Source organism: Bison bison, unplaced genomic scaffold, assembly GCF_000754665.1.
Source record: "Bison bison bison isolate TAMUID 2011002044 unplaced genomic scaffold, Bison_UMD1.0 scf7180017864390, whole genome shotgun sequence".
NCBI classification, from domain to species: domain Eukaryota; kingdom Metazoa; phylum Chordata; class Mammalia; order Artiodactyla; family Bovidae; genus Bison; species Bison bison.
Genome location: NW_011494962.1, coordinates 5,549,232 through 5,568,933, shown reverse-complemented (window position 1 = coordinate 5,568,933; position 19,702 = coordinate 5,549,232). Strand labels below are relative to the sequence as shown.

The 19,702-nt window shown below is 41.9% G+C and overlaps 1 protein-coding gene across 1 annotated transcript; it reads right to left on the bottom strand.

Moving 5' to 3' along the window:
• Positions 1-533: 533 nt before the first annotated feature.
• Positions 534-10,459, bottom strand: PDE6H (phosphodiesterase 6H, cGMP-specific, cone, gamma). The gene is made up of 4 exons (XM_010858733.1): positions 10,435-10,459; positions 4,534-4,707; positions 3,486-3,526; positions 534-683 (listed from the first exon to the last, which is right to left on the bottom strand). The coding sequence occupies exons 2-4, from the start codon at positions 4,665-4,667 to the stop codon at positions 607-609; spliced, it is 252 nt and encodes an 83-aa protein (XP_010857035.1). The 5' UTR covers positions 4,668-4,707; positions 10,435-10,459; the 3' UTR covers positions 534-606.
• Between the last annotated feature and the right edge of the window lie 9,243 nt (positions 10,460-19,702).

Here is a 19,702-nt window from a genome sequence, read left to right as displayed (position 1 = left end):
AAAGCTGCATCAGGTCTCAGGGATAACCTGGTGCAATAAAATTTAGACCCCGAGAGATCATGACAAAGTCAAATCAGAACTTGCCTATTAATCCCACGCTTTTTTGCACGCACGGGGCTTACTTCCTGTGTAAATGTGCCTTCTTTGTTTAATTGGGTCTCAGAACAAGGCCACAGATATTTGCTTATAGCATTTAATACAACTTCATCATGATATTCAAGGTAAATATATCCTTTATTAAAGAAAAGGGGAGAGGAGGGACATAAATGATATCTTAAAAGCCTTCTACCAAAAGTAATGAGTGCCTAAGCAAAAACAGATATGAAGGACTTTAGAGAAATATGGATGACTTCTAACCAGCTGATAGGAAAAAGGGGTGATGTTGGAAATGCCTCATTGCAAGTTGATTTCACTCACTATTCTGAGTTAAACTATGCTGCATGAAAGAGTCTGGCACTAAGACAACTCTTAGTAGTCACTTAAAGGAAGTGAGTTTGTGATGAAACCACTTCCGACACCTGCATGTCAAAATTCCGGCAGATCCATAGGGCAGAAGTAATTAAAGTTGCAGCAGATGCTAATGAGAGCGGCAGAACCTCCAGTGGCTCAGATGATCCCAAACTGAGCCAGCTCGTGCAACTCCAAGTGGCTGAATGCCTCCCAAGGACAGATCACAGTTATATCTGCAAGAGACAGAAGAACTGATAAGCCAACCTCACCCCCCAGAAGAGCCTCTTCTGCACAAAAGGACATGGTTCAGGCAGAGACACCTCGCCCCTGTTTCCCATCTGTTGCCCAGATGATGGGGAAGAATGGGCCCTCATCCCAGGAAGGATCAGAACAATTGTTTCATTAATCCTCCTCGGAGCTCTGATTCCCCTCAACCAGGCTCCCCCAGGATCTGTGTTAGTTTTATTTGGCATCCTTTCTGGGGAGATGCTCCAAGATTTTGGACTGGGACTATTCTGTGGGAGTGTAGTTCTCTGATCATTCGAAGACTCACCAAAACACTAAGGAGGGGACAGAGGTGGAATTCTAGTTAGGCCATGGGTTACAGTGAGAAGTTGTTGCTGTGGTTGTTTAGTCGCTAAGTCGTGTTTAAAACTGTCTGTGACTCCATGGACTGTAGCCCTCCAGGCTGCCCTGTCCATGGGATTTCCCAGGCCAGAATACTGGAGTGGGTTGCCATTCCCTTCTCCAGTAGATCTTCCCAATCCAGGGATCAAACCTGTATCTTGGAGTGCTTTAAATTCGCATGGTCTGGAAATCTGGTTTCCCTACTACCTACCAACCAGATGCATTCCTTGGGTTTCTCTGACTGCTCTCAAGCTCCTTTATGTATTGTTAAAAGTTATAATATTGTTCCCAAGTTACAGAGAAGCTAGCTGATACCCAAAGAGGTTAAATACCTGGAGAAAAAAAAATATCATGGTTGTAGAGACTGAACTAGAACCAGGTCAAAGACTTCAGAATTTCCCTCAGAATAAACCTCTTGTCACTATTCCAAATAGTTTGGCAGAGTTAAGAATATATTCCAAAGTCCAAAGTGAATTTGCCGGTCTTAGATACACATGGTCAAAATAGAGAAGCATTTGATTTAGAAGAATAGCAGATGAGCTTTATCAAAGTAACTAGAAATTCTATTTGAGATCTGAGGAGTGGCATCAGACAATAAAAAGTAAATCATATGTATGCTTACGACTGATCCATGTGGATGTATGGCAGAAACAGACACAATATTGTAAAGCAATTATCCTCCAATTAAAAATAAATTAAAAAAGTAAATATACTGAGAGTTTCCCAGAAAGGAAACTGATTGCTATGAATGCCATCATTTGTCAAAAGTGTATTGGATGAGTTGAAAACTTGTGTCCACACACAAAATCTGCACAAAGAAGTTTATAGTAGCTTTATTCATAATTGCCAAAACCTGAAGCAATCAAGATGCCTATCAACAGGATAAATAAACTGTGATACAACCATACAATAAAATATCCAGTGATAAAAAAGAAATGAGCTATCAAATCATGTCAAGACATGGAGGAAGTTTAGATAAATATTACTAAGTGAAAGAGCTCTTACTATAGGATTCTAACTGTAGGACTATCTGGAAAAGGCAAAACTATAGAGCAGGAGGAGAAGGGGGTGATAGAGGATGAGATGGTTGGATGGCATCACTGACTCAATGGACATGAGTTTGAGCAAGCTCTGGGAGAGAGAGAAGGACAGGGAAGCCTGGAATGCAGCAGCCCATGGGGTCACAAAGAGTCAGACACGACTGAGTGACTGAACAACAGCAACAATAGAGACAGTAGAAAGATTTCTGGTTGTCAGGAGTTTATGGAGAGAAAGGAATGAACAGATAGAGCACAGGAAATGTGGGGGCTAGTGATTCCATATGAACCTGCAATGGTGGATACCTAAGAACTGGACAACACAAAGAATGAACAAGCAATTTCAGCTAATAAAAATGTGTTAATATTGGTTTATAAAGTATAACAAATGTACCACACTAATGCAAGAGGTTAATAATAGGGGGTATGACTGATGTACGGGGGAAGAAGGTGGCAGAAGGGATCTGTAGGAATCCCTTAAAAATTCTGCCTAATTTTTCCACAAACCTAAAATTTCTTTAAAATTTAAAGTCTATTAATTTTTTAAAGAGAATGTGAAGTAGTTTGCATGCATCATCCAACAAATAAAAATTCTAGCCAATTAAAACTTATTACTCCAGATACTTTAGTGTCTAGGGCCCTGTTCTGAGCACCAGAGGATGTGTAAAAAAGAGGAAGCTTGTGAGGAAGTGGCTGGCCCGGTGCAGAGGAAAGGCTCTCCAGGCCCCACCCTTGTTTCCAATAGCTCACTCTGTGGCCTAAGATTGTCATTTAATTCCTCTATGTTTCAGATTTCTCTCCTGAAAAATAAAGGAGTTGGGCTAGACTCATTCTGAGAGTTGTTCTACTGTGAATGTCTACAATTCACCATTGTATGCCTGAGAAAGAGAGAGAGAGAGAGAGAGAGAGAGAGTGTGTGTGTGTGTGTGTGTGTACACTCAGTTGTGTCTGATTCCTTTGTGATCCCATAGACTGTAGCCTGCCAGTCTTCCCTGTCCATGGGGTTCTCAGGCAAGAACACTGGAGTGGATTGCCATTTCCTCCTCCAGGGGATCTTCCCACTACCCGTCCATCTCCTGCATTAGCAGGCAGATCTTTACCACTGTGCCACCAAGGAAGCCTACACCTTCTAGAGTATATAATGAAACACAAGGATTCACTGAACTTTGGGACTAGTCTGATTTCTCTGAGTTTTTGCCTCTGGGCACACACATACTTATTTAGGAAGTTAAATTAAAACCCTACATTCCTAGGTCTTCAAAAAAATCTGCTGCTTTATGTATTTCCAATAACGTTGAACTGCTCCTTGAGGCCTGAAGCAGAAAAAATGGTCAAAGTCCAGGGGTAAGATTAAATATTCAGATTGCTCACCTGTTCCTAGTCCCTCCATGCCTGGAATGTCATCTCCAAATCTAGGGAAAAAACACAAGAGAAGTTAGCTGATACCGGGGCCAAAAGATCCTGGAATGAGTCATGTGAAGAGTTTCCTGATTCAAGGGGAAAGAAGAGGCTTCAGTTCTTGTATTTGAGAAAACCCTTTTGTTTGCATTGAACTAGGGGAAAGGAAGTGTCACTCAAGCAGGTTTTAAACAATGTGTCCCAGAAGAGAGTTTCCCTCTGTAAAAATGTAACCTAAGACAATTGAGACCCAGAAAGAAAAAAAAAAAAATGATCAGTGGGGCAACGTGGTCAAGCTCTACTTTTTAAACTAAAAATTGGAATGAGAAAGCAATATGAAAAGTCATTAAAATGATTAATTTATCCATTTGTTTAGTTTATCCAAGAGTGCATATTAAGCATCTGCTTTGTTCCTGAAATTGTATTAGGTACTGAGAGTTAAGGAAAAAACAAACACACAAATTTTCTCTCAGGGACCTCAGTCTTAGGCAACAGATGAAAGAAATAGATGCACTATAAAAAAGTGCAAGTTACAATAGCTGAATGTACAAAATGCAAACATGGAAGGAATGATAATGTTTGTCTAAGAGAGTCCGTAATGGTTTCCAAAAGAAATTAACATGAGTGTGTGTTGAAAAATAAATCAGATTTTGCCAGGGAGAAAAAGAGAAAAACAAAGAACTGAAGAGAGAAAATCTGAAGGCAGAAAAATAAACTGTGTTCTAGAAGCAGCCAGTGATTCTGTGCTCCAATTAAAGCACAGTTTACATCAGCAAAGGAGAGTGGTCAAGAAGAGTCTGGAAGGTCAAGCCAAAGGTCACTGTGAAAGGGTCCATTTTCCACGTTAAATTTGGCTGTATATGTGGGAGCTGAGAGAGAAAGGATTCCAGGACTGAAAAAATATGATTCAGCAAAGATTGTGTTAGGAAACAGAGGGTGAGGTGGAAAAGTTTATATCTATTTAGTATGGTGAGCATTAATCTCTGAAAAAACTAAGAAACCTTTTTCATTTTGGTCTTACCCTTTCACACCTTTCTTAGGAGGCTTGCTCTTGAACTGACGAGTCTGCCTCTGCTTGAACTTGGGGGGCCCTTTGCGTGGGGTGGTGGGACCCTGGTTTGAAGTTGGAGGAGCCAACACAGTATTGTCGCTCATTCTGCTAATGTTTCGACGGCTGATGGTTTTCTTTCCGGCTCTTTGGACAGTGGGAGAGAGAGAAAGAAAGATTATTCAATGTATGAAGACCATTGTTTACTAGACCTTTACAATAATCTTCAGGGGCAGGGGGACGGGGAGAAAAGCATCTTGATAAAGAAGTTTGGCATTTTTTATTGACAGCAAAAGGGAGAAGTTACCATCTTTTAAAGAAGTTACTATCTAAGAAAATAAGGTATACGTCAATGGAGGCAGCCAGCAGAGTGGGCTATAAGCCAAAAACTGATAAATCTAGGTAGATTTGTTGTTCCAGTAAGTCTGCCACCAGCTTTCTGTGTGAATGTATAATAATTATGTCCTTTTCATTGACCACCAGTTCCACCATCTGTAAAGGGAGAGAAATGTGCTGAAGACTATCTAGCCTTGGCAGCACTGAAATGTTCCGTAAGCTTTACATATTTTTCCATCTAACTGTAAAGTATTCTGATTCTAAATGTTTATTGACCCATTCTTATGGCCTGTGTTCTTTATGGTCCATATTTAATTTAATCCTCATGTGATCCAAAGACTTCTTTTCTAGTTATGGGAGGTGACAGTGTAGCTGTCTGGATAGGGGTAACTCTGAACCAGGTATACTGACACTACAAAAGCATTCAGTACATTCCCAATACACACTCACAAACACACACACACACTCACACACACACACGGAAGACAATAGGAGATGATTAAGTCATAAGTTTGTACTTTAAATCCCCTACCAGATAAATTCTTTAGCCACTTATTTCTCGGGGATCTTCAACTTTTTCTCCTATCCAAATCAAGAACTTATCCAATATGGTTTTCCCAGACTCACATTTTAGCTACAAAAAGATACATTGTCATTCTTTAAGTGCAAAGAACGTAACAAATTACTGTTATTACATGTTACAATACCATGTGATAACAAATTAATATGACAGGCTAAACTAAAAGATTTTTTTTCTTCTTCCTTTTCCATCACAAAGGTTGATAGTGCTTAATCTGGGAAGGGAGACACTGAAAAAGCTCCAAAACCTTAAACTCCTACCTTGAACCAACCTCTTCCATGACCTACTGCCTGTCTTCATAGATAGGCATATTTCATATTTCATCCATTATAAATTTATGCTAGTATCCTTAACTTCCTTCTCCCTGACGATGCTAGGCTCATGTAACCATGTTCTCTCTCTCTCTGTCTCTCTCTCTCTCTCTCTGCTACAACAGTGAAAGTGAAAATCACTCAGTCATGTCCAACTCTTTGCAATCCCATGGTCTATTGGGATGGTAGCTGTCAGTGTTACCTTACACATGCTAACATTTACATAGCTACTAGATTTCAGGTAATATTCTAAATATAAACATGCCAACGCATTTAATATTCAAGACGAGCGAAAGTCTCTCAGTTGTGTCTGACTCTTTGTGACCCCGTAGACTACACAGTCCTTGAAATTCTCCAGGCCAGAATACTGGAGTGCGTAGCCTTTCCCTTCTCCAGGGGATCTTCCCAACCCAGGGATTGAACCCAGGTCTCCTGCATTGCAGGCAGATTCTTTACCAGCTGAGCCACAAGGGGAACCCAGAATACATCCCTCAAATCTTGCTCAAGGAGACGGAGTGGGAGCCCCAGCCTTGTCCCTCCATCAGGGTCGGGGCCTCAGCAGAGAGGGCCTGACTGCCCTCCTTGTGTCTGAACAGATGGACACCGTGCTGGCCTCTTAGCACTTTTATTTGGTGGCAGTTCCAGCTGGTGGGCTATGGCCTCCAAGCCTTGGCCTTTCTGGCCAGCTGCTTCCCACGCTCCCCATCATCTCTGTGCTCATCCCTGCAAGTGCGGACACTGAGGCTGGCCTGGGGAGACCCTCCTCCTGTTCTCTAGGTCGGAGACCCTCCTGCCTGCCCCAGGCCGTGTCTGGCACCTGCTGTGGGTCAGTACACGCACACTGGCTCTCTTACGCCAGCTCCTCTGTCTTATCTTACAGGTTTTGGTGTTTGAGGTCACACCCCTCAAATCTTATATTGTAAAATTTATCAACTTTTTTCTTATGACTCTCAAAATCAGGTTAAATTATTAATAAATCCTTGCCTCTAAGATGTTTTTCCTATTTTCTTTTCCTCAATTACTATTTTCATTCTCTCCTGCCAGTCCTCAACTTGTCTGATAGAAACACACTGATGACGCTGTGAGCTAGAACCAGGAAGGATGGTGAAGCTGGCCAAGGCTCTGGATCACCTGTGCGTGCAGTTGATCTTGTCTTTTTTCTTTCTTTATTTATTTTTATTTTTTTTTTGATGTGGACCATTTTTAAAGTCTTTATGGAGTTTGTTACAATATTGCTGCTTTTTTTTTAAGTTTTGGCTTTTTGGCCATGAGGCACGAGGGATTCTTAGCTCCCTGACCACTGATTAAACCCACACCTCTGCATTGGAGGGTGATATCTTGAGCACTGGAGTGCAAGGGAAGTCACCAGTGGATCTTGTCTTAATCCTTCACTGGAATATTCCCCATGAAGCTTTTTTTTTCAGTATTTATTTATTCCTGTACCCTCAGAACCTACAGGAGTACCCAGTACAGAGTAGGTGTGCCACATATATTTGTCCAGTGAGTGAATACATAAACGAAGAGACTGAACAAATGCCTTGAACCCTGGGTCTTGAGATCCCAACCGTGTGATCTTCTCCATCAAGCCATAGGGGAGACATCAGCTGACCCTCACCTCATAAAGCCCTCAGTGGTTTGGGGAAATGTTCTGCCAGCTCCTCTGCCCACTGAATCCAGTTCTGTGCTGCAGGTCCTCTCCTGCCCTGGTAAACAGGCCTAGTCTGTGCCTCTCCCGAGTGTGGTTGGGACCATGGGACTGGCTGGAGGGCAGCCAAGGGCAACATTACTCTCACCCTGTGCCATCAGTGACTGATACACCCCAACTCTGCCAAAGCCACAAAGGAAAACTGGAGAGTTACTCTCAGATCAACCTTTCTATACTTCCCGATTCTTTCAAAGCAATGAGAGACTACAAACTTTTCTCCAATCTGGAGAGCCTACTAAGCTTAGGATTGCCAGATTTAGCAAATCAAGATACAAGACATCCAGTTAAGTTTGAATTTCAGATAAACAACAAACGATTTTATTTGGGATAAGTATATCCCAAATATTTCATGGATTTCATGGTACATACATAGAAACTAGGAGAAGGAAATGGCAACCCACTCCAGTGTTCTTGCCTGGAGAGTTCCAGGGCTGGAGGAGCCTGGTGGGCTGCCATCTATGGAATCACACAGAGTCGGACACGACTGAAGCAACTTAGCAGCAGCAGCAGCAACTTAGAAACTGTTGTTGTTGTTATTCTGAAATTCACATGTAACTGGGCATCTTCTATAATATCTGGCAACTGTAACTGGGGTCCAACCAAGTAAGACCCCAAATCTATAATGTGGCTTGGTGGTAAAGAACCTGCCTGCCAATGCAGAGGACACAGGTTCAGTCCCTGGGTCAGGAAGATCTCCTGGAGAAGGAAACGGCAATCCACTCCAGTATTCCTTCCTCAGAAATCCCATGGACAGAGGAGCCTGGTGGGCTGCATCCATGAGGTTGCGTAAGAGTCGGACAGGGTTTATCAACTAAACGACAATAGCAAAGGTAAATTTGCTTCATCAGCCAAATCACCCTTTGGGGGCAAAACAGTGTCAAGAGTAGATGCCTTCGGATCAAACAGAAATAATTTCAAATTCCTGTTCCACCAAACTGTTTAATATGAACTTGGATAGGTTGTATAACCTCTCTGGATCTCATTCTATCTAAAAATGAATCAAATATTTTTTTCTTTTTAGGGTAATGGGGAAAATAAGAGGAAACTATGTACAGCTTTTGGTGAAAAGTACTCAAAACGTAGTAACTATGTAGTAGACCTTCTGACAGTCAAGGGAACCCTGAAAACAAATTTATGGTTGCAGCACAGGTTCATCTGGATCCACACCCATTCCCCTGGGACCATGAAGAGTCCTTGACAAACACGAGAAGTAATTGCTATCTCCACTTCTTGGGTAATCCTCTGCATCATTCTAACACTCCAACTATTCCCCACTTCTGGTCTCAAAATTCCCTCTTAAGCTATCCTTGGATTTCTTTGATACCTGTAACAGTAACCCCAAAGAATTTGAAATTGACTTCTATGTCCCCCAGATTACACTTCCCCCTTTCTCTGGCGAGTTTCTTTTGTATGTTTATCTAATTCTGAAGTTACAACTCTAGGCCAGGACCGAGTTCATGTCTAATTTTAAGTGCAATGCATTCTGTAAAAGAATTCTCCTCGGAAAGTTATGTAACAGTTGCCTGGCTAATCTCTGGATCCTCATGGCACTCAAGATTTGCCCTATGAATAACTCTTTCATATTCATTGCGCATTTCAGGTACAGTATTTCATTTCTGAGTGTGTAGGACTGTCCACCAATTGCTAGGGTGTTTCTGTCATAGATTTACCCTCCAATTTTCCCTGTAAAACCCTTGGGAGGAGCAGAACAAATATGACCCTGTCCTGCCTTGGAAATCAGTCCTGTCAGCCACAGGTATCACCTATGGCTGAACTTATCCTGACCATGTTTTCCTGGGAACTCCAAGGACCTCCATGGAGCTGAATAAACCTGAATACAGTATCAGACATGATTTTAGCTACAAGCTGACATTTCATATTTTTGCCTCCAAAGGGTCAAGTAATTCATTCCTTTGGGAGGCAGAATGTTTTCCTGTTTTTAAAACAATGTTAGCCCTTCCCCTTTTGAAGATTACAAAGTGTTCTCCTGATGAGAGAAGTGGATGCAGCAATGTAAGATTTCAAGGCATAGTTTTGCAGGGAACTGAGCTTGGCATTGCCTTAGACCCAAGGCAGCAGAGCTCAGTTGTAGGAAGCAAGAGGGTATGCTTCATAAACTCCAGCTAAATAAGGGCAGTTTCTGAAGATTCTTGAGTCAGGCTCTTGGATGCTATGATTATCATCCTAGATTTCTTTTCCCTCTTTCTTAGCAAAGATATGAGCAGATAACCAATTCTGTTGTTGATGGCCAAGGATGGGGAGAAGACAGGCGGAGGACCTGTCTCCTCCACTGATGCCCTTGGACCCAGAGATGTCACCCAGAGTCCTGCTGAGGCAAAGAAAATCAAATAATTCAGAGAGTCAAACAAGACCCAAACCAAAGCCATTAAAAAACAAAAACAAAAGTCCAGCAAGTACGTTGCTTCAGCTAGGAACAAACAGACACTTTGACCTTGGAGGGAGATGGTTGGGCACACCCTCCTTGCACTGTGGTCATTCCCCGGCTGACTCTGGGCTCCTTACCCTCATCCTCCCTCTCCCCTGTCATCCTCTTGATGGCTGGACCAAGTTTCCAAGCACATCCTGGGAGTAAAGGACTGTTTGTTCTGTGGTCATCGAGTGCCCCAGATCCCTCCTTTTCCAGAAAGCTGTTTGCTACAGAGCCGCCAAAAAGGGAGGGTCAGTTTGGGGTTAGTAATCAAGGTTTGCAGTGACCTTGTAAAAATGAAGTTTCACTTACTAGCTTGTCACATAAGGAAGTTTTGATGTGTTTTCTCCATGTTTTCGCCCATTTCCATCCCCAACCCTGGTCCAGACCCACAGGTTCAGTGTGTTATTTTCTTCTATTTCTTGGTTTTAGAGCCAGATTGAACCCCCAAACTCCCACAAAACCCCTTTGATTACATCCTGTTTAAACTGTCCAGAAGTTGAGAAATACTCACAGAGTTAAATGTTTCTCTTATAAGCTGTCCAGCTGCCTTCTTCACAGTAGATGAATAAAGGATCTTTGCATCCTGATTTATCTCTCTGTAATACCCTCATGCTACCTAATCGCATCGTCATAGGCTTAAGAGCATCGGCCTAGGTGCAAAGAAGTTGGAAGAGTGTGGGGTGAGACTGGGGCAGGATTTGCTGATAATCGGATGCTCTTACAAACTGACTTGGGCTCTCTCCTATCCACAAACAGGTATTGAATTCATAAACATACACAAAGTGTTGATTTCCAAGGGGGAGATTTGCAGATTATAATTCAATACCTTTTTCCCTTCTCCATTGTTACCTTTAGTTTTTACCCCCCACCCTTCCCTTTCTTTGACAAACACACACACTCACACATACTGTTTCTCTCTCTCTTCTCCCTCTCTCTCACACACATACACACACACATCATTGTCACGTAATTCTTACGCTGCAAACTGCCTCACTGAGAACTGATTGTGTGAACCATGACAATGAAAAATACCAGCATCTCTCCCTAAATCATGTTATATTAATTTTTCTCTGAAAGATGAAACCACAAATCAGGAATAACCTAAGGTCCAGTGATATGTAACTGAGAAGGAGCCCAAGCTATAGCTGGAGACTCTTAACAGATAACTCTATATTTGAGAATTGATTACTGGATCTTTTACACCCAAAGGGTCCAGGCTATAATCCCACTCAGTGTAACACTTGACTTCAGTCTTCCAATTGCATTGAGCCACTAGTATGAATTTATACTCACTCTATACAGTTTTGAAGGGATCTTAACTCCAAGGTCTGGAGAAGGAAATGGCAACCCACTCCAGTCTTCTTGCCTGGAAAATCCCATGGATGGAGAAAACCGGCAGGTCCCAGTCCATGTGGTCACAAAGAGTTGGACACAACTGAGTGACTAACACACACAGTAACTCATATGTCAGTACCATTAAGCTCTCTTGACAAATTCATCATACAGAAATCAAAAGATTTATTCAAGACTGCACATATAAAAAATAAAAATATTGAAAATTGGACCATAAAGAAGGCTGAGCACCAAAGAATTGATGCTTCCAAACTATGGTGCTGAAGAACACTCTTGAGAGTCTCTTGGACTGCAAGAAGATCAAACCAATCAATCCTAAAGGAAATTAACTCTGAATATTCGTTGGAAGGACTGCTGTTGAAGCTGAAGCTCCAATACTTTGGCCAGTGACCCTGATGCTGGGAAAGATTGAAGGAAGGAGGAGAAGGGGACAACATAGGACAAGATGGTTGGATGGCACCACCGACTTAATAGACACGCTGCTGCTGCTGCTAAGTCACTTCAGTAGTGTCCGACTCTGTGCGACCCCATGGACTGTGGCCCATCAGAGTCCTCTGTCCATGGGATTTTCCAGGCAAGAGTACTGGAGTGGGTGACATGAGTTTGTGCAAACTCTGGGAGATAGTGATGGATAGGGAAGCCTGGCGTGCTGCAGTCTGACTCTTTGTGACCCATGGACTGTAGCCCACTAGGATCCTCTGTCCATGGATTCTCCAAGCAAAAATATTGAAGTGGGTTGCCATTTCCTTCTTCAGGAGGTCTTCCCAACCAGGGATTAACCCAGGTCTCCAGCATTGCAGGCAGATTCTTTACCTACTTAGCCACCAGTAAAGACCATGGGGTCGCAAAGAGTCAGACATGACTGAGCACCTGAACAATAATGATGATCTATACTTGAAACCAATATGGTATTTTAAGTCAATTATACATCAATAAAAAATAAAATATTTTTAAAAGGCTGCATATAAAGTTAGAAGGGAAGCCAGTAGTAAGACCCAACCCTGCAAGTATCTTGCATATTCAGCTACCTTTCTACTATATGAATACAAAGTGAACCTGGACCAAGATTCCTTGTTCTGGTCACTCTTACACATTGCTGGAAAATTGCAATGTGCTTCTCTAAATTGTCACTTTTAAGAAACGTGTACTCTGTAAGATTATACAGAAAGAAGGTCAATTTATCCTTTCTAGGCAAGAAAAGATTCTTAACCTGCCCATCCAAGCAGATTACATGGGCAGCTAACCAGCTTAAGGGTTCTTTTCAGTAAGCTTTCCCTTGCTAGCTCCCAACATTAGAGGAGTTTTGACGGCAGCAAGCACCTCACAAAGGTGGCAGGGTGCTTTGTCTCTGGATGGGTCCTTCCACTCCCTTCTTTGTCTCCATCATTGTTCAGTCGCTCAGTTGTGTCCGACTCTTCAGGACCCCATGGACTGCAGCACACCAGGCTTCCCCATCCTTCCCTGTCTCCATTATTACTCCCATCTTTCTCTCCATCAGACCCATGGATGTTTTGATACTTCTCTGCTGAACCCTCCCACCATCTCCATTTTTTTTATTTTTTTATTTTTTGGTGAAGGACAGAGGATTTCTCATCAAAAACAGTGGGGGCTGGAAGGAAGTGGCACATTTTTCACATCTCAAAAGAAAAAACAATGTCAACTTTTGAATTCTATTATCAAGTGAACTGATCCTTCAGGAATGAAGGAGAAATAAAGACATCCTCAGAAAAAGGAAGATTAGAAGAATCTGTCACCCAAATACCCCATAAGAATAATAAAGGAAGCTATTGAAACAGAAAAAAAAATGACAGAAGGAAATGTTGAACATCTAAAAAGAAACAGCGATGAAAAAATTATGGGATTTGAGGTGGAGTGTGAAAGACAGGGAATTCAGTCACTGTCAGGAAGGTTATATGGAGAATGAAACATTGTTCAAAACACTGACATTCTAGATTTCCCTGGTTAAAACTCTGCACTTTTACTGCAGAGGGCATAAGTTCCATCCCTGGTCAGGGAAGTTCCCTGTGCTGCATGGTGCAACCAAAAAAAAAAAAAAAGTTTAATTAAAAGAAAAACACTGCCATTCTAAAGATCTGGTCACCTTGTACTTTCAGGAAGTGCACCCATGTTTTCCTGCTCCAAGTGGATGCTCTTCCTGCCACTATCTCTATGACTCCTGCTACCGCTGAGTCTTAGAGGATGGGAATAGGCTGGTCAGTCAGTCAACATGCTCTGCCTTTGTTGGACAGAGTTCTCCTACCACGTCACTTCACCGGTCATTGCCTTGCCTAGTGTGGCATATTTTTGGTCAGTTATCTGTCTCTGATCCTACCTATCAGGTAATAGGGTCACACAGCCTTGTTCAAAGCTGTTTCATCTTGTTTAAGATGATCAATGGCCAAGTAATTTCCTGGAAGAAGTTTGAGTGTGTCTTGATTTCATAGGCAAAAGAAACAAAGCCAGCGGCTTCCCTGGTGCTCTAGTGATTAAGACAACCTGCTTCAAGTGAAGGAGATGTTGGTTCGATCCCTGGTCGGGGAACTAAGATTCTACATGCAACATGTTGTAGCCAAGAAATAAAGGAAAAAAGCCAGTGCAAAAACACTAAAAATGTTTAAAAGAGAGAGAGAAAGAAGAAGCAAAGCCAGCAGGAAACTTGTTGAGTGAGAAGAAAAAGAGAGAACTTATGGATAGATGAAGTGACATAGATGTCATGACATTATTTAATAGATAAATATTAAGCACATTTTTCCAAGTGAAAGAATCAAAGTCAAAGGCTCTATGCTGTCTGATTTTATTTATGATATTCTTGGAAAGGTAAAGCTATGGCATGGGCAAACAAATCAGTGATTCCCAGGAGCTGAGAGGAGGAGCTGACTATAAAGGGAAATGAAAGGAATTTTTCAAGGGTGATGAAATGATATTAGAGGTAGATATACAACTCTGTGCACTTGTCAAAACCTATAGAATTGTATACCACATGAGTTTTCCTAAAGCCAGTTTAAACCTAAATATCATAAAATACCTATTTAAAAAAAATCTTTGCTCCCTAGTGCTATAATCCTTGGTTCTTGATCTTTTCCAGTGGATGGGGAAGTGTTATTAATTATATACAGGAAAAAAGTTAAAGGGCAGGTACTAAGTCATTAGAATGTGATTAAAATTTTAGCTATCCTATAAGCTGCTTACACGAATGCTAATCTCTAATCTTTCTTTAGTGTTTCTTAAAATACCAGGGAGTCGGAAGACACATATCAAAGTCACATCTCTTCCACATTTTGAACCTCCTAGACTGAACTTCCCCCTCTATTAATGCACAGTGGACTCTAGAGAGGAACATTCTAAATGTGAAGGAGGAATGTACAAGGCTGGTCCCTCTTCTCTTAACACTTTCCATGTTTAGGAATTCTTCAGAACAACATTTTTTTTTTTTTTTTTTTTTACTTTTTATTTTGTATGGGGTATAGCCAATTAACAAACAATGTTGTGACAGTTTCCGGTGAACAGTGAAGGGATTCTGTCATACATACACATGTAGTCATTCTCCCCCAAACTCCTCTCCAATCCAGGCTGCCACATAACATTGAGCAGAGTTCCCTGTGCTACACAGTAGGTCCTTGTTGGTTATCCATTTCAAGTACAGCAGTGTGTACATGTCCCTCCCAAACTCCCTAACAATCCCTTCCCTGCATCCTTCCCCCCGGCAACCGTAAGTTCGTTCTCTAAGTCTATGAGTCCCTTTAGTTCATTTGCATTATTTCTTTTTATATTCCACGTGTAAGGGATATCATACAATATTTCTCCTTCTCTGTCTGACTTACGTCACTCAGTATGACACTCTGTAGGTCTATCCATGCAAAATAACACTCTTAATCTTGAAAAAATAACCTCATTAAAAATACAATATTCCCTTTCAGAAAATAGAAGAGTACACTTCTCAACTCATTTTATGAGACCAGTTTTACCCTCATGGATTTTTAAAATTATTTTTATGTAAGATTCAGGTGGAAGAATTATAGTTTAACATCTGTATACACTACAAAGTGATCACCACCACAGGTCCAGTTATCATATATCACCATATAGTTGACCCCTTCACCCGTATCTTCATGAAACATTTTGACACCAAAATCAAACAAAAACAGCAAAAAGGAAAAATGCAGACCAGTAGCTCCTGTGAATTCAGATGTAAAAACCCTTAAAATATTACTTTATCTAATACTGCTACTGCTGCTAAGTCACTTCAGTCATGTCCGACTCTGTGTGACCCCATAGACGGCAGCCCACCAGGCTCCCCCGTCCCTGGGATTCTCCAGGCAAGAACACTGGAGTGGGTTGCCATTTCCTTCTCCAATGCATGAAAGTGAAAAGTGAAAGTGAAGTCGCTCAGTCGTGTCCACCTCTTAGCCACCGCATGGACTGCAGCCTACCAGGTTCCTCTGCCCATGGAATTTTCCAGGCAAGAGTACTGGAGTGGGGTGCCATTGCCTTCTCCGTTATCTAATACAGTAATATATAAAAATGCTAATACATCAAGACCTAGTGGAGTTTATTCTATATATGCAAGATTTGTTCAATATCCAAAACTCAGTCAACATAAGGCTCTACATCAACAAACTAAAGAAGAAAAATTGTATGATCATATTAACTGATGCAGGAAGCATTTCACAAAATCCAGCATCTATTAATGATAAAAACTCTCAACAAACTAGAAATAGAGAGAACCTAATAAAAAGCATCTACAGAAACAGCACATTTAATTGTGAAAGCCCGAATGCTGTCTCTCTAAGATAAGGAACAAGTCAAGAATGTCTGCTCTCATCACTCTTACCAACATGGAACTGAATCAAATTTATCCACACAGCTACCAGTGTAAACTACAGAGGAAAACATATTCTTTCTTCACTTTCAATGGCTCTAAACCATGGACAGGATCAAAACCAAGCTCCTTGTTTACCAACATAAGTCATCTACTGTGATCTGTACCTGCACCTGCCCACCTCCAGGCATGCTTCTTCTCCTTGTGTGATGCACATTTTGAGGTCCAGCCACCTTGAGCTGCTTTCTTGTAATCCCCTGCACATATCATATTATTTAAGGATGCTACATCTCTGCTCATGCTTCCTCTTTTCTCCTAAGGCTTCCCAGGTGGTGCTAATGGTAAGGAACCTGCCTGCCAATGCAAGAGACACGGGTTTGATCTCAGGGGAGGGGAGATCCCCTGGAGGAGGATATGGCAACCCACTTCAGTATTCTTGCCTGGAGAATGCCATGGACTAAGCAGCCTGGCAGGCTACAGTCCACAGGGTCTCAAAAAGTCGGACTCGACTAAAGCGACTTTGCACATGTACGTGACCCTTTCCACAAATGCCTTCTCTTCCTGTTCCAGCCCTCCCCATGTCAACTACCTACTATCCTTTGAGACTAAGAGCTGTAGTCACTTCCTCCAAGAAGCCTTCTCTGATACGGTAACTTCGTGCTCTCATAATACCCCAAGTATATTACTTTTCCTAAACTAACAAAAGTCTTCCATTTGTTTGGTTTCCCCAGTTACATCTTTGGGAACTAAGACTAGCTGCACAGATGTAGGACTGTGTCTGGTTTATCTCTGCACCTGTGCACAAGTCCTGGCCTGGCGTAGACTGGGAATGATCAAGGGTTTGTTGACTTAAGAAACGAGTTTTTATGCCAAGGCTATGAAACCCTGAATAGTGTAGTTTAAAATGTCATATATATAAAAGACAGGAAGAAAAAGGAAGGTTGGTCTCCGTGACCACTCTCATGCTCATCCTTTCCTGAAGCAATATTCTTACCCCAGAAAAGAGATAGAATTGGTGGTAGCATGTAGGTAACTCTCATTTATTTTATTTAATTTCTAAGTTTATTTATTTATTTATTTGGCTGTGTCAGGTCTCAGCTGAGGTATGCAAACTCATTGTTACAGCATGCAAGATCTAGATCCCGGATCAGGGATCAAATGAGGCCCTGCATTGAGAGAGCGAAATCTTAGCCACTGGACCACCAGGGAGGTCCCAATTCTATCTAATTTAGATATACTTCTACTGGTGGTGGTTTAGTCACTAAGTCGTATCTGACTCTTGGGACCCCATAGACTGTAGCCCACCAGGCTCCTCTGTCCATGGAATTTCAAAGGCAAAAATACTGGAGTGGGTAGTCATATCCTCCTCCAGGGGATCTTCCAGACCCAGGGATGGAACCGGCATCTCTTATGTCTCCTGGATAGGCAGGTGGGTTCTAAAAAATGAACTACGGCAGAAGAAAGTGAGAAATGGTAATTTCAGGTAGACCCCAGCCCTGACAGTGATGCTGAAAGTCATTTTAGAAGAATATGAAATTGTCCTCCAACTTACTGAAAGTCCACCATCGTATCATCAAGAAGAGACTCTAGGGGCTTACCTGGTGGTCCAGTGGTTGGGATTCCTCACTTTCATTACAGAGGGCACAGGTTATATCCCTGGCCTGGGAACTGGGATCCTGCATGGTGTGCAGTGTGGCCAAAATAAATAAATAAATAAAACTTTTTTAAAAAAGAAAGAAAAGAGGCTCTTCATTAGCAACTCAATCCATTTGAGGTCTTGGACTTCCTTGAAAATTTGATGAAAGTTAGGAATGCTCTCCCCTCCCCCCCACTCCAGTAAATGCACAGAAACACTGCATATATATATTGATATCACAGACACTTTTAGGGGTTTCCATATCTTCTTATGTCTGTGCCTAAAGCAGCACATTAGGAATAATTTTGACGACACATTGAGCTTAGTAGGAAAAAACACCCTGTTTGACTAATGATGTCTTCCCTAATAGCATAAGAAATGGGTAGTGGCACCCACTGAATCTACCATTCCAGATTCTTCAAGTCCTTCTTGTTCCAAATAATATATTCTACCTATGTTGTGTTTTTGTTTTTTTTTTAATTGAGGTATAGTTGATTTACAGTGTTGTGTTAGTTTTAGTTGTATGGATTCTTCTTCAGATTCTTTTCCATTACAGGTATTACAAGATAATGCTTCCCTGGTGGCTCAGATGGTGAAGAATCCACTTGCAATGCAGAAGACCTGGATTCAGTCCCTGGGTTGAGAATCCCTGGAGGAGGGCATGGCAACCCGCTCCAGTATTCTTGCCTGGAGAATCCCCATGGACAGAGGAGCCTGGCGGGCTACAGTCCACCGTGTTGCACAGAGTCAGACACGACTGAGCGACGCACACAGTGAGCACAGCACAAGATACTGCAAAAGTTCCCAGTACCACCCAGTAGGATCTTGTTGTATAGTAGTGTTATCTGTTAATCCCAAACTCCTTGGGATTTCCCCTTTGGTAACTATAAGTTTGTTTCCCATGTCTGGGAGTCTGTTTCTGTTTTGTAAATAAGTTCATTTGTATCATTATTTTTTGGATTCCACATGTAAGTGGTGTCATATAATGCTTCTCTTTGACTTACTTCACTTTAGTATGATGATCTTTAGGTCCATCCACATTGCTGCAAATGGCATTATTTCATTCTTTTCTTATATCTGCTGCTGCTGCTAAGTCGCTTCAGTCGTGTCCGACTCTGTGCAACCCCATAAACTGCAGCCCACCAGGCTCCCCCATCCCTGGGATTCTCCAGGCAAGAACACTGGAGTGGGTTGCCATTTCCTTATATCTGAGTAATGTTCTATCGCGTGTGTATATAGATATATAAATATCTATATATATGGCAACCCACTCCAGTACTCTTGCCTGGAGGGTCTCATGGACGGAGGAGCCTGGTGGGCTGCGGTCCATGGGGTCGCTGGGAGTCGGACGCGACTGGGCGACCTCACTTTCATGCATTGGAGAAGGAAACGGCAACCCACTCCAGTGTTCTTGCGTGGAGAATCCCAGGGATGGGGGAGCCTGGTGGGCTGCCGTCTATGGGGTTGCACAGAGTCGGACACGACTGAAGCGACTTAGCAGCACAGATATATAAATACAACATCTACGTATATGTGTGTGTGTGTGTGTGTGTGTGCATATACATCACACCTTCTTTATCCATTCATCTATCAATGAACATTTAGGTTGCCTCCATGTCTTGGCTATTGTAAACAGTGCTGCTGTGAATATTGGGATGTGTGTATCTTTTCAGATTAGGGCTTTTGTCTTTTCTGGAAGTATGCTCAGCAGCGGGATAGCTGGATCATATGGTAACTCTTCCTGTTTTAAAACTTGACCTATTTGGAAATTATCTTCTCCCAGATCATAAATTCCACAAGTGAGCAGAGATTTTGAGATTGTGACTGCTGCCTGCAGCTGTATCTTGATACTTTGCATTTGCCGACCCTGTATCTAGATGCAGTGTCTAGAACAGGACCTGGAGGAACTATGTGCTCAAAAAATATTCTTGAAAGAAGAAATATATCCTCTCTTGAGAGTTCTGTGCTACA